The sequence below is a fragment of the Setaria italica genome, chromosome IX (genome assembly GCF_000263155.2).
Source record: "Setaria italica strain Yugu1 chromosome IX, Setaria_italica_v2.0, whole genome shotgun sequence".
NCBI classification, from domain to species: Eukaryota; Viridiplantae; Streptophyta; class Magnoliopsida; order Poales; family Poaceae; genus Setaria; species Setaria italica.
This window is the reverse complement of record NC_028458.1, coordinates 34,158,395-34,172,065: the sequence shown is the minus strand read 5'-3', so window position 1 is coordinate 34,172,065 and position 13,671 is coordinate 34,158,395. Positions and strand designations below refer to the sequence as shown.

Below are 13,671 nucleotides of genomic sequence, written 5' to 3'. Positions count from 1 at the left end.
CCCCCCCCCCCCCCCCCCCCCCCCCAATTAAACTCCACCATGATTCCCTCTGAAAAACACTGTTGCTTCTACCTGAATTTCTCTCGTTTCCAAGTTGATCATGCAGATTGGGCAGTAAAGGATTTAAGATAGAAACTCGGTTTCCTTACAATAATTCCTATCATTCCCAGTTGAGTAAGTGAATATAGAAGTGATTATCACAGCATGGCACCTCACTGTTCGTACGAAGAACACTCATCAACTTTCTTGTGTTTCTTCCAACAAAGGAAGTGTGGAGTTCGAAATGAAAACGAACTGGCATAAGGGAATACGAAGACAGCTCAGACACGCATACGATCGGAGAGGAAGTGTGGGCGAGAGAGGGACCTGAGTACCTGACCATGGGTGCTGAGTCCTGAGTGGGACGACATGAGCTGAGCTAAGGACGGCGCATGGGGTGCAGAGACCCCTCCAGCAGGAGCAGACTCAGCGAAGCAGCAGCATGGACGAGCGGTAGCAGGGTACCCTATCTTTTGAGCAGAGCTTCAAATGGAGGAGCGGTGGAGCTCAAGGAACCACATCAGTGTGTGTATCACATCGGGAAGCGTTTATATTTCCCTTTCTAAGAGAAAATTGCAAAAAAATCCCTTACAAGTTTAGAGCTCTCAAAAACACCCTTATCCGGTTTCCTTCCCATCGGACTGTAGGGAAACGGGTAGGCTACTCCATCTAAGACAATTACCTATTCTGTGATCACCTAGGAAACTTGCGAGTAAAGGAGTCATGGATTGTTACCACTAGACACGTGGAAGAAGAGTTGGAGCAGCCGGTCCAACGTAGATGCGTGTCGGTGTAGAGGAAGTAGTCATCGTCCTAGCAACAAACAACATCGCGCCGCCGTAGCAATCAACACAGCAGCAGCGCCTCCACGGAGTCCACATGTAGGGAAGAAGAATGCCGTGCGCCAGTGTGCTAGCAATGCGCGCCCGACAGGGTCTCGGGATTAGGCCAATAGGAGGTGCCGCTAGAGTTTGTGGCATAGTGGAATGGTTCGCACCTAGCCCCCTGTATATTAATAGACTTCCTAACTGTATGTCCATCAGGTACCTAGTACCCGAATTGTTACATTAACTCCGTCTGCAAAATCAGCTAAAGAATTTCCTAGAGAACATTTACCGCTCACTGTAATCTGTTATTTTCACGGAGCATACTGGTAATCTTTTCATTCTTGTTGCCGCGCGAGCATAAAAGGAAGACTGTTCATTTAGCAACAAAACATTTAAGGTCGTTGCTTTCGATATAAAAGAAATAATACATTTTGCTTTTGATCTTCTATATTTATTATGTCCTGTCCTCGTATTGAGAACCACGTAAGAATATGGCTGCTGTACGCGGCATCATACGGCGGAAACAGTCTACTCTTTTTTTAAAAAAATAAACTGTTGTATTCTATTGCATTGCATTAGGTATGTACAACAGTTTACATAACTGCTTGCTGTAAAATTTGCCATATCACATAAAGACCATAACATAGACAACTTATATAATGGTCTGTTTATTAGGCTATCTGCGAACTAATAAATTCATCAATGGACTCATAAATTATGGTGATTAAGTATGAATTTGAACTTTGTATGCTGTTTTGTGGTTCTTAAGAAAATGTCTTGTATGTGCCATGTGAGATAATACAATCATATTTATAAGGACTAGAATATAATTTTGTATTGTATCCCATACTCTTCTTACTTGCTTACAGAATTTCTTTTGAAAATTATTCTTGACAAGGACGGTAATGCAAAATGGCAAGGGCCAAATCAAATGTTTTCGGTTTTGGAACCAACTGGAAGGGTTGGGTTCAACCCATCTCATTCTTTGTTGGAAGAGATGGGTACATTCCAATTTTTTGTTTAGTTAGAGAGGCTAACAAAGTTAGGATGGATGCTATTTTAACACCGTATCAGCTAGCGGGCCCACCTACCATCCATTGGGCCCCACATGTAAACCACCTTAACATTCTTTTTCTTTAACCCAACCTTATCTTCTACCCATGCCATTCACCATAGCACCCCTGGCGGAGGGCAAGCTCTCTGGCCGGCGGTAGAGCCCCATGGACGGAGGGCGAGCTCGCGCAGCGGAGCTCTCTCAGTGGAGGTCGAGCTCACTAGGCCGCGTGGCGGGGCTCCCTTAGCAAAGGTTGAGATCGCCAGCCTACGGTGGAACCACCCTGGCCATAGGGCAAGCTCGCCAGGCTGCGCGGCGGAGCTCTCTCACCGGATGTCGAGCTCACCGGCTAGTGGCAGAGCTCCCCTAGGCGAGCCCCTGCGACGACCTCCGCGGCTCCTCTGCTGGTGCATGGATGGACTCAGTCGGAGTTGACGGGGAACGAACTAGGTTGAGTGCATCCGCTTGTTTTGAGCGGATGCAATGAACCCGCATCTACCACTACAAGAAATCTTCCGATCTATGACGAATCAAAAAGTGTCATAAACGTGTTTTTTCATCATAAACCATGATTTATGATGCTCGAGTAACGAAAACCATTTGTCATTAGTCGAGCATCATAAACCACGACTAGGGACGTTCCTTATTTCAGTGCGTCACTAAGATAATGACGAATGAAAATTTGTCTCACATGTCGTCATAAACTGGCTCCTACGTAGCATGCCACTTTGGACCGTAGTCCGATGTGGCATGACAATTATGACGAACTATTTCTTCATAGATTGAATTTGGCCCAGTTCTTGTTGGACCGACTCCAATAATTGCTGTCGTCAAAGATTGAATTAGGCCAAATTCTTGTTAGACCAAGCCCAATAATTGTTGTCATCATAGATTGATTTAGGCCCAATTCTCGTTGGATCAAGCTTAATAATTGTTGTCGTCATAACTTGTAGGCCCAATTCTTGTTGGATCAAGCGCAACATATGCTGACGTCATAACCCAATTCTTAATGAATTTAGCCGAACATTCACTGTCAACATATTTTTGTTTAGGCCCAATAAATAATGGCCCGAGGGGGTGAACCCACGAAATTTTGGACCCACTTATTTTCAGGTGCAACCTAGGTAGCGGTTAATTAAAATATTATCTAATGTAATATTACATAACATACTAATCAATTCTGTAATTGCTTGCACAAATAAGTCGTACATACCACACATAATAAATGTTTCTCATCACACTTCACACATTATTATTCATGTCCAAAGAAAAAAGCACAAGCATATTTTCCATAAAAAATTACAAACCACTACACATGATATCTCTCTGACCAAGAACAAAGCTAGCCTAAATCACAAACAATGACCAAGAACAAAGCTAGACTAAATCACAAACAAGGACAAGCAGCTGGGAGGATATGAGCATATGCCTAAGAAATACATTGACCTTACCCTTTAAAGTTTAGCAGTTGACGAAGGAGGTACTCAGTTTGTCTTACTGCTTTCTTCAAACTCCCAATCTCCTTAGACTGCACTTTTATTGCTGCATCTAAAGTTTATGCGTTCATCTTTAAGTCGCTCAACATTTGCTCCTGTCCAACAACTTGTTATTTTAGTTCCACAGCTTCTTGTAGCCCTCCCAAAGAAACTCATAGCTTGAGCTTGTAGCTAAGGCTGGCTGCACGGCTACATAATCAAGGAAGGGACTTGACTGCAAATCTTGAGGACTAGAATTTGGTATACTGCAACCCCAAGGATTGTATTCAATATTTCAGCCTACAAATGAAAGGAGCAGAAGTCAAACTTCAATCTTAAACAAAGCAACTGAATAAAGTAAAGAATACAGGAGTAGGATAATCACTTGTTTAGTTACATACCACAACATGTGATTGAATTTCAGCAACGTAGGAATATGGTACTAGGCCCTGTACAATAAATATTTGGTTAGTTGTCTTAATAAAATCAAACAACTTAATAAAACCAAACAACTCGATAACTGTGAGCAACGTCGAAGATAAATAGAAAGTTCTACTTGCAATATAAGACTTAACTTAGAAAGTTCTGAGACAGGCCGTAATGACCGGGTGACGATGCTTACAAGTTCGCCTGAAATTGAAGCCAATGCAGCCATGTGCTCAGGAAGGTACTCGTCAAATCTATTCTACTCCTACTCCTAGGGTTTTGTAAGCGTGGCACCAAAAGGATTATTGATTGATTGATGATTATTCATTTACAATGCTCACGAGTTTATATTTATACCCTGGAGCATGCTAAAATCCTAGTCGATTGTGACATGAACTATTACAAACTAATTAAAACTACTAAAGATACACTTTCACGCTTTCCCTTATTTGGTGGAGTCGATTTCGCTTCGGATCGGACCTCCTTCGGTCTTCTATCAGCTTCTAGAGCCCTGGTCATCCGCGGCTCGTCTTGGTCAATGTGGGGTCATCAATAGGTTCTCTCTCTCTCTCTTCCATTGGCTATAAGAACATTATCCACAGTGGTTGACTCTGGCTAAAAACCGACGTCAACAACAATTTTTTTGATGTTCCATAACTTTATCACCAAATTTGCTCGGATGTGAAACTTTATGATGTTTTTAGCAAAAAAATGTCATAGATCTATGACGAGACAAATGTGTTATAAAATTTTCATCATAGATCGGCACGTTTCTTGTAGTGTACGGGGTATATTCCCCTCGAGGTCCATCCACCCCACTTGAATCTCCATCCAAACGCTGGTCCATCTGGGTCTGACCCGTCCCAACCCACTTCAACCCTCAAACCAAACACACCCAAAGTGAAGCGATTCTCCCGTGACTTCTGCAATCTTTCGTGGCTCTTGTCTTCCATCTCTCTTCTCTTTCTCGGTGTCTCCTCTTGATGGCTCCACGCAGCCAGCGGCCAACGCTTCAAAGCGCAGCGGTGAGAGATAGGAACGGCAGCCGCTTGGGCGGCGCAGTGCGTTGCTGCAGGAGGCGTGGCTCTGGGAGGCATGGCGCGGAGGACAGCGAACAGTGAGGGGTGAGGCATGGGGCGGAGGACAGAGGGAGGCGGGGCGCAGGTCAGCTGATTGGTCTCGACAGAACCTGATGGATGGTCCGCAAAGACACTCTGTTAACTGGATCCAGAAATAGAGGTATACTTGTCTAAAATAAAATTCGGTAGAAGTAGAGGTACTTGTCTAAAATTAAACTCCCTTAACGAGTTAATATGACATCCACAAGTATTAAATGCTCAAGAATATGTATACTTTGCATCATTCTCCAAATTTTAATTTAGGGACCAAACCTCATATGCCGAACACGGAATCAGAAACGGGTGAGGTTGTTAGCTAATAATAACTACTCCCTTTAATCATAAATACAAACGGTTTAGGACATGGATACCGACATATAAGTTTTGTAGGGTGAAACTTTAGCTCCTAATTTGAATATAAGACAATACCTGTGCTAGTTTTGATTATATTTGACAAGAGATTTGCACGTGTTTCTGGGGTAGCTGTGTGACCACAGAATCAGCAGGGACGCAACGTACAGGCACAGGAGGTGGAGTGCGGTGGATGGACAGTGATTGATGTGGACTAGGAAGCTACCAACAAACGGGAGGTTGGAGCATCATTTCTGCTGGGAACGTACACTACCTGGCTAGGTCAGCTATGGGACGGGACAGCATTCAGTGTAGTAGCATCAACACTTCAGTGCTCCATACTATGATTACCCTTTCTACTGAATTAGAGAAGTGGATTCAGATTGTCCTTCCTTATCCGCCACACCCTCTTTGGTTTCCTGTGATTGTAACAGTGTGGACGCACACCCTCTTTGGTTTCCTGTGGTTGTAACAGTGTGGACGGTGATTCCTCAGACTGCGAAAGCTGTCGGCCAAATTGCCTCCCCAATCTCTTTACCCAACAACGCAGTTCTTCTATCTCTCTATCGAGATGAAGATGAATGGTCTTGGATCTCACATCGACCTTCGCCTTGACGGTGTTTAGGAACGGTCACCCAAGAATGAATGATACTTCCGGGTTAACTTCCGTGGCAACAACCGCAAAATCCACTGGGAGGTAGGTGTTTTGGATTTTCACCGAAACACCCCTTATGATCCCCACGGTATAGCAATTTGTTGAGTTAGCCATCTGCAAACATATTCTTGTGGGGTGCAAGGGAGGAAATTGATTTTATCATATATTACCTTTGGCATGATGCTGATACTTGATCCAAGGTCACATAAGCCCCATGCTTTGCACTACGTGTTGATGTTGTGTCAGATATTGATGTTGGGAAGCACTGATGACTGATGGTCTACTGCTGGTATTTTGTGAGATGTGTATGTCTCATTGTATCCATCTGTAAACTTGTTATATGTTGCATTATTGCTGGTGAACTTTTGATTGATTGTATGTGAATAATATGAAAGTATTTATGATAATGAGCTGTTTTTATATCTTTGTGTGATTGTGATGGTGATCAGTAGCAAAAATTGAATATGTGAAACTGTAAAATGTAATGATGGTCTATTTATAGAGATATATAATCAAATTTTTTAAAAAAATCAATACTCATTCGATGGGCAAGGTTAAAAAAATTCAGCCCAACATGACCTGTAACAAATATTTTTCATCCAAAAAAGTCTCGCTGAAACCTAATTTGGTCTAAAATTGGCCCAATAAAATTAGGCCAGGAATGCTCTTACATGGACTAACCTTCAATTTATGATGAATAAAATTGTCATAACATTTAGCGCTTCGAACGTCGCGCAACTTGAAAAATAATGTTGTGGCGACTTCTAATCTTAGTGACGCCCCGAAATATAATATCACTACTCGCAGTTTATGATGCTCGATTAATGATGAACGCCGCTAAAAACATGTTTATGACGCATTTTGATTCATCACTAATCAGCAAATCCCTTGTAGTGATTGTATCCTTACACTTTCTCCATGCATTTACTCTCAACTTATCCTTCTTTCCTGCGTAGTTATCGGGATAGGAGCAAATCCCTTCTTCTTTCCTGCATAGTTATCGGGATAGGAGCAAATCCCTTAGGGGGTGTTTGGGAGCACTCCACTCCACGAAAAATTGCTCCACTCCACCAACTCCGAAAATTTCGCAGCCAAACGCGTCTAGCTCCAGCGACTCTGGCTCCAGGAAAAAGGTGGAGCAGGGGGTCAGATCCACGTTTTTTGTGGAGTACCTCAGGGGGTGCTCCAAAAACTCCTTTTTCAAACCTCCTCGTGGAGTTGGTGGGTATTTACCCACCCCTACCATCAATTACACACGTACCAGTTCGCAGTCAGAAAAGAAAACATCCCGTGACTCCTGCTCCTGTCACTCGCCCCTTCTCTTTCCCCTGGCTGTGGCCGCGCCCGGCCGTGGCTCGCCGTCGGCCGGCCGCCCGCTGGCGACGCCGTGCTCGCCCGTTGGAGCCCCGCCCGCGCCAGCCCCTTGCCTGAACGCCGGCGAGCCGCGTGTTGCCCCAGCCCCAGGCGCCCCTGCCCGATCTCGCCGCCCCCACTCGCCGCCCGCCGCCCGCCAGCCGCCGCTAGCCGCCCCGCCCGCCGCCCGCCCGCCCGCCGCCTGCCCGCCCGCCGCTCGCCGCCCCGCCCGCTGCGCCGCATGCCCGCCGCGCGCCCGCCCGCCGAGCTCCCCCACGGTGGCGCGACCGGGGCGACCTCCCCCGCAGCGGCCATCCGTGTTCATCGAGCAGGCGCTGGAGATCCCTGCTGCCACGATGAATGTGTTCGAGATCCCTCTGGAAACTGAGAAGAGAAGAGGAGAGGAGAGAGAGGAAGAAGAGAGGAGAAAATAGAAGAGTATGACACGTGGGTCTGTTCACAAAGGGTAAAATAGACCATTCACAACAAGTGCTCATATTTTTGGAGCTGGAGCACTGCCATCAGCCAAACACGTGCAGCAGCTCCATATTTTTTTAGAGTTGGTGGAGTGGAGCTAGGAAAGTGTGGAGCTAGTGGAGTGGAGCTGTTTTTTCTGGAGTGGAGTGCTCCCAAACAGGCCCTTAGTCAGTTGTTGTTGCCTCTGTATCTCAAGGAGCAATGCAAGAAGTGCAGCAGATTCACCACGCCTAGAGCAGCCATCAACCAGAAGAAATAGTCCAGGTGCCCCTCATTCAGGTCGTCCGGTATCCACCCGGGCTTCCCGCCACGCGCCGTAACAGCTGCGACGGCGCCGAGCACCGCCGAGTTGAGGTAGTTCCCAGCAGCAATAGTGAGGTGCGCAAGCGCCGTTCCCAGGCTCTTCATACCGTCCGGCGACTGCTCGTAGGAGAACTCGAGGATGCCGATGGCCGTGAACACCTCCCCCGCGCCGAGTACGGCGAACGCCGGAGCCTGCCACATGATGCTCATCAGCGTGCCAGTCCTTTGGAGGACCAGCCTCCGTGCCTCGACCAGCGCCGCGTACACCATGCCGGCCACGGACAGAGCAAGCCCGACGCCGAGGCGTTGGAGCTGTGACAGGCCGCGCTCCTTGCCGGTGGCGCGGCGGGCCAGCGGCACCAGCACGGCGTCGTAGACGGGGATGCAGACCATGACGCTGATGACGTTGAAGGTCGCCAGTGACGCCGGCGGCACGGTGAAGGAGCCGACGCGGTTGTCCATCACCGCCCCCTGCTCGATGAACGTTGACGACATCTGCGCGTTCACCGTGGAGAACAGCACCATGGATGCCCAGACGGGGAACATCCGGAGCAGCATCTTCAGCTCCTCAACCTGGGAGACAGTGCAGAGCCTCCAAGGGTTCTCGGACACTGGTTGGCCTTTCTCGTGGGACGATGTCACTAAGATGGCAGCCTTGTCAAAGAATCTGGGGTGCAGGAGATGCGATCAAATGTGAGGTGATTTCCAATTTTTTTCAATGTTCAGATGACATGTCTTATAAGCACGCAGAGGATGAAGATTATCTGAAGGAAATTCAGCTTGCAACTTTATATTTATGTATCAGCCTTGTGAAAACAATATGAAGATAACAAGCAGGTGACGTCAGTTAACTTCTATTGAGGTCCACAGAAGCACCAACCGTGGCTGCCTAGGACACAACTGTGCATATCTGTGAAAGCATTTTACTCAGCAAGATGTGTTTTTTTTGGGGAACCAGGTTCGAGCCTTGGCCGGCAGCACCACAACTAGGTGACTTACCACCGTGTTATAAACACATTCCCAAAAAGGAAATTAACTTACACATGAGATTCAATCGTGGGTGTACAGTTTGTAGGTGCACAAAATGAGATTCAATTAAGAAATTGTGCACAACTAGTCTTAACCCGCAGCAGGTGAACAGTTGTAGGTGCCAAATTCTGATAGCAATTAGGCATACTTGGATGTAGCTGAAGTACCTGAATTGAAAGGTATGCTGAATCCTGCAATTTGGCTTAGTTGGGGAAGGCACCTCATGCAGAGTAGAACAGTCTTCAGGCAACCCCAAATTGTAGTTCCTTACAGCTGCAACAACCACCTGAGAGACTCTTTTCAGAGGGCTCCCTTGTAGTTTCTTGTACCTGTACACCCTCCTACCGGTGACGAAAGCGGCCAGCCCAAACACCACGAGAACCGTCGGGATCCAGAAACCAATTCCCCATCCAACATTGTCCTGCACCCAGACAAGAACTGTCCCGGACAGCAGGGAGCCAATGTTGATGGATAAGTAGTACCAGTTGAAGAAGGACGCCTTGGCGACCCTCTCCACCGGGTTGGCGCCATCAAACTGATCGGCACCAAGGGCAGAGGCGCAGGCCTTTATGCCGCCTCCTGCGAGGGCGACTAGGTAGAGTCCCAGGTACACCACGACATGACGAATGCCACTGTCGTGTAGTGGGTCCATGAGCAGTGGTAGCCATGCTGAGGCCGTCATTGTTAGCATACCCTGACAGAAGAAAGACGTTCATTCAAATTTGCTGATGGAAGATGTCAACATATTACAGAATTTTATAATGTCTATATATATACTTTGGCTGTTGCAACTTACAACTATGTAAATTGATAGGGAGATTACTATTGTCCAGTATCTACCCCAGTATGTATCGGCCAAGAAAGCCCCGATAACTGGTGTGACGAAGCAAGTGCCGATCCAGGTAGAGACATTCTTTGCAGCATCGGCATTGCTCTCATGGAGTTCACCCCTGAGATAAGTGACCAGGTTCTTCGCAACTCCGAAAAAGACAAAGCACTCAAAGAATTCGGTACCTATCACATTTTCAAGTATCAGTATAGATGGTAAGTTCTCTTTCTGTTATGCAGCTGGAAGAACTTATCTGCTGAAGAGATGATACCTAAGATCAAGAAACATGCTCTCCAATTTCCTGTGGTCCGTTTCAGAGCAGGCTGATTGTTAATATCAACCGTTCCATCCCCAGTATACAGCGAATCTACATCCTGAAAGAATTATAGTACCGGAACTATAGCTGATTAGCTAAAGACTGTATATCTTCTTGCATAGAAAAAATTGTTGCTAAAGAAGAAACTCTATTTCTTTCTGACAGGTAGGCGAGCAACAAATGTCTGTTCTTCTTAACAGGATGTAACATGGCTAGAACATCACCTGCGACTGGAGGTGAGGAATCAGTGGCCTCTCCTCATCTGCTGTTGCTTCCATGGTCCCCTGTGAGCCTCAGCAGTGGGGTTCCCTTTTTTTGATGGAAAGCTTCAGCAATGGTGTTGAGTGGGTATGGAAATAAGCAACCACTTCCTATATGATGGCCCCTCTGTTGCCTGCTGGACAGTGACATGCCAACGATGGCAAGAGGATTACTAAACACATTCTTGCAAATAAACTACTCCACATTCAACGATGACATAAAGTGCATTACAATCATCAGCAGTCGATACATTTCCAATTACAATCATCAGAGAAGTCATAGGCAGCAACTAATTTGGCTTGTGAAAGGCATATGACAGTATCGCCAACTTGGAAAAACTCTGCTTTCTCGCAAGCAACGTCCTTCTCGCTTGCGGCATGGCAACATAGGAGCTAAAATGTTCACTTCCCATCCCAGAAGCCTACTATTCCTACACTGATTTAGGCAATACTAACCAATTTCTGACACCCATTGTGGAAACAAATTCATAAAGAAAAGAATATTTTTTTCCCCCGTGGAGGAGAGAGGGAGACAGCCTGACCTGGTGGTGGCTGACGGGGACGAGGCGAGGAAGGCCAGGGATCGGGGGGTGGGTGTGGCGCATGGTGGAGGATCAGAGAAGGAAGCCTCTGCTTCTGCCGTCCTGCAGGAAGAAGAAGAGAAAATTCCATATACGTGATTAAAAATTTAGCTCATCCCTTCTATACCATTGGAAATTTAACTCCATCCCTTGCCATTGACGTTATTTTTCTTTAAAAAATCACTATGACGCCGTTAGAATTTGTCTGTCTATCGCCGTTTTTCCATTTTTACCCATCCCCAAACCTTATCCTGAGCCATCTCATCTGCCTTCTCCCCAAATCGATGACCCATGGAGCGCCGACCCGCGAATACCCGGCGGCGGGAGCGAGATTCAGTGACTTTCCTCCGTAAAGTCACGGCGTACCTTTCTCCTCCATATCCAGCATCTGTATCTGATCCAATGACTCCCTAGAGTTTGCAAGCAAGGTCCCAGGACTTCTTCCAGCAGCTGAGAGAGGCCGGAGCGAGTCTCCAATGGCGTGCGAACTCGCGCTCTCCCGCGCCGCGCTGTCTTGGTGTCCTGGAGATGGAGGTCCGCGCCTCCTCTCCTTCCCCACATGCTGCTAAGAGCTCCGGTAGTCCGGTGTCCCCCACTGCGCTAACTAGATGCCTCTATCTTCATCTTCTTGCTCGTGTTCCTGCCTCCGGTTCCGTCGGATGCGGCGTCATCGCGGCCGCTTGATCGGCCGCCCCAATCCCGGATCGCGCTCGCCTCACTGAATCGCAGCACTCGCGCCGGCTCTGACTCAGCCACCCAAGGGATGGATAGGGAGGTGTAGTGGAGCTTAATCGCTGCCCAATTGGAAGGGAGTCAGTCCATCGCCAGAGATTACCTCGCTGGTAGATTTTAGTGGAAGAACAGAGAGAGGAGGAGGAATTGGAGGAGCGAATATCTACACTATGCGCACAGCGGGAGACCTCCACCTCATCGCCGTTCGTCGCGGCCACGCGGAGCTGCTGGACGATGCCCCAGCTCCTGGTAGCGCGAGAGGCCGAGAGCAACCCGGAGCCCATAACGATGCACTCACGTGGCTCTATGCTCTCGCGGATGCTGCCCTGTCGGGCATGACTGAGCCCCATGATGGCGACGGCCCCGCTAGGCGCCAGACCGGCGCGGCCAAGCCGTTCCTTTGCCTGCGTGCCACCCGAACCAAAGCGGATGAAGCTGCTGTGTTTGGTTTTCTAAGTTAAAATTTAATCCGTATTACATCGAATCTTTGGAGGCTAATTAGAAGAACTAAATATGAATTAATTATAAAATTAATAATTCACGAGACGAATCTATTAAGCCTAATTAATCTATCATTAGCATATGATTACTGTAGCAGCACATTGTGAAATCATGGACTAATTAGGCTTAATAGATTCGTCTCGCGAATTAGCCTCCATATGTGCAATGAGTTTTGTAAATAATCTATATTTAATACTCCTATCTAAACATTCGATGTGATAGAGACTAAACTTTAGCGGCGGGAACCAAACGGGGCCAGGCTCGAAGTTTTTCTTTGAAACGCTGTGAGCCGTTGGATCGAGAACGTATGCTAGAGATGTATAAGAAAGTTACGTTGTGACTTGACGAAGGAAAGTCACTGATTCCTCCTCCCCGGCGGCGACGGGCCACCGGCGACCATGCGCCCCCTCACCCGGCTCAAACCAGCCGCACCAGAGTCCCCTCCCCGGCCTGGATTGACGCGGCTCGAGCATCGACTCCTGGTGGCTGGAGCGTTAGTCCGTGCCCGACGCCCACCGCCCTCAAAGGCAGCCTAAGCGGGCAGTAGTAGATGAGCGACGGCAAGAAGGCGCGTATTCACAGCCTCTGCAGTCATCGGGCTTGGTTGCTTCGTTCGGAGAGGACGTGCCGGGCCAACATCCGCCGCTCCAGGTACGCCGAGTGCTCAGCACGGCTCGAGCTCGTCTAATCACCTTACACTCCGCTTGACCGATCGGATTGGATCGAATCAGATCACACAGACCAACTAGCTACTATTGTTCACGCAGCCCTGAAACGAGAGATACATCCGTTGTTCTGTGATGCATCAGTCATCCGTGCTCTTGATTGTTTGGGAACGTGGCCCCGATTTTTGTTATTGTTTATTATTCTATTCTCTATTGGTGTAACGGTATTGTGATTGTTTGGAGAGATGACAGCGGACGAGAGGAATAATCCAATACAATCAATGGATGGTTGTTCTATGCATATGTATTTGGTGTGTGTTGATACTGTTCTTGACTGCAATATTCATCTCTTCTCTTCTAGGGGTAATACTGTCTTTTCCACCTTTATTTAACAGTCATGTGACTGAATGGTGACAGCAATGGCGCAGAAGGTACGGGGTTACAGTTTCGATGGTACTGAAGGGATAAATTAAAAAAATGCATAGGCGACATTATTATGTGCAGAGGTACTACAAGATATATTAAAAAAATGCAGTCTTGGATGGTTGCTGCAGCACGGGAATCACAGTACAATTTTTTCTTTCCTTTATCATACTATAAGCCGCACGGTGCACACGTGTCGATAAAGGTGTTCGTATTATATTAATGGATCCTTGTAAAAGTTTGCTTTTGTAATTAGC

The 13,671-nt window shown here is 47.2% G+C and overlaps 1 protein-coding gene across 4 annotated transcripts; it reads right to left on the bottom strand.

The window, feature by feature from the left end:
- Window positions 1-6,617: 6,617 nt before the first annotated feature.
- LOC101762695 (protein NRT1/ PTR FAMILY 8.5) lies at window positions 6,618-12,112 on the bottom strand. Of its 4 annotated transcripts, none has more exons than XM_022823449.1 (7): window positions 11,055-12,112; window positions 10,477-10,646; window positions 10,208-10,310; window positions 9,904-10,121; window positions 9,275-9,801; window positions 7,939-8,745; window positions 6,618-6,964 (listed from the first exon to the last, which is right to left on the bottom strand). In XM_022823449.1, the coding sequence occupies exons 2-6, from the start codon at window positions 10,528-10,530 to the stop codon at window positions 7,944-7,946; spliced, it is 1,704 nt and encodes a 567-aa protein (XP_022679184.1). In that variant the 5' UTR covers window positions 10,531-10,646; window positions 11,055-12,112; the 3' UTR covers window positions 6,618-6,964; window positions 7,939-7,943. The 4 variants fall into 4 exon arrangements, with proteins under 4 accessions (XP_022679184.1, XP_022679185.1, XP_022679186.1 ...); XM_022823450.1 differs by lacking the exon at window positions 6,618-6,964 and having other exon boundaries at window positions 7,940-8,745; window positions 11,055-11,156; window positions 11,460-12,112; XM_022823451.1 differs by lacking the exon at window positions 6,618-6,964 and having other exon boundaries at window positions 7,940-8,745; window positions 11,055-11,156; window positions 11,993-12,092.
- Between the last annotated feature and the right edge of the window lie 1,559 nt (window positions 12,113-13,671).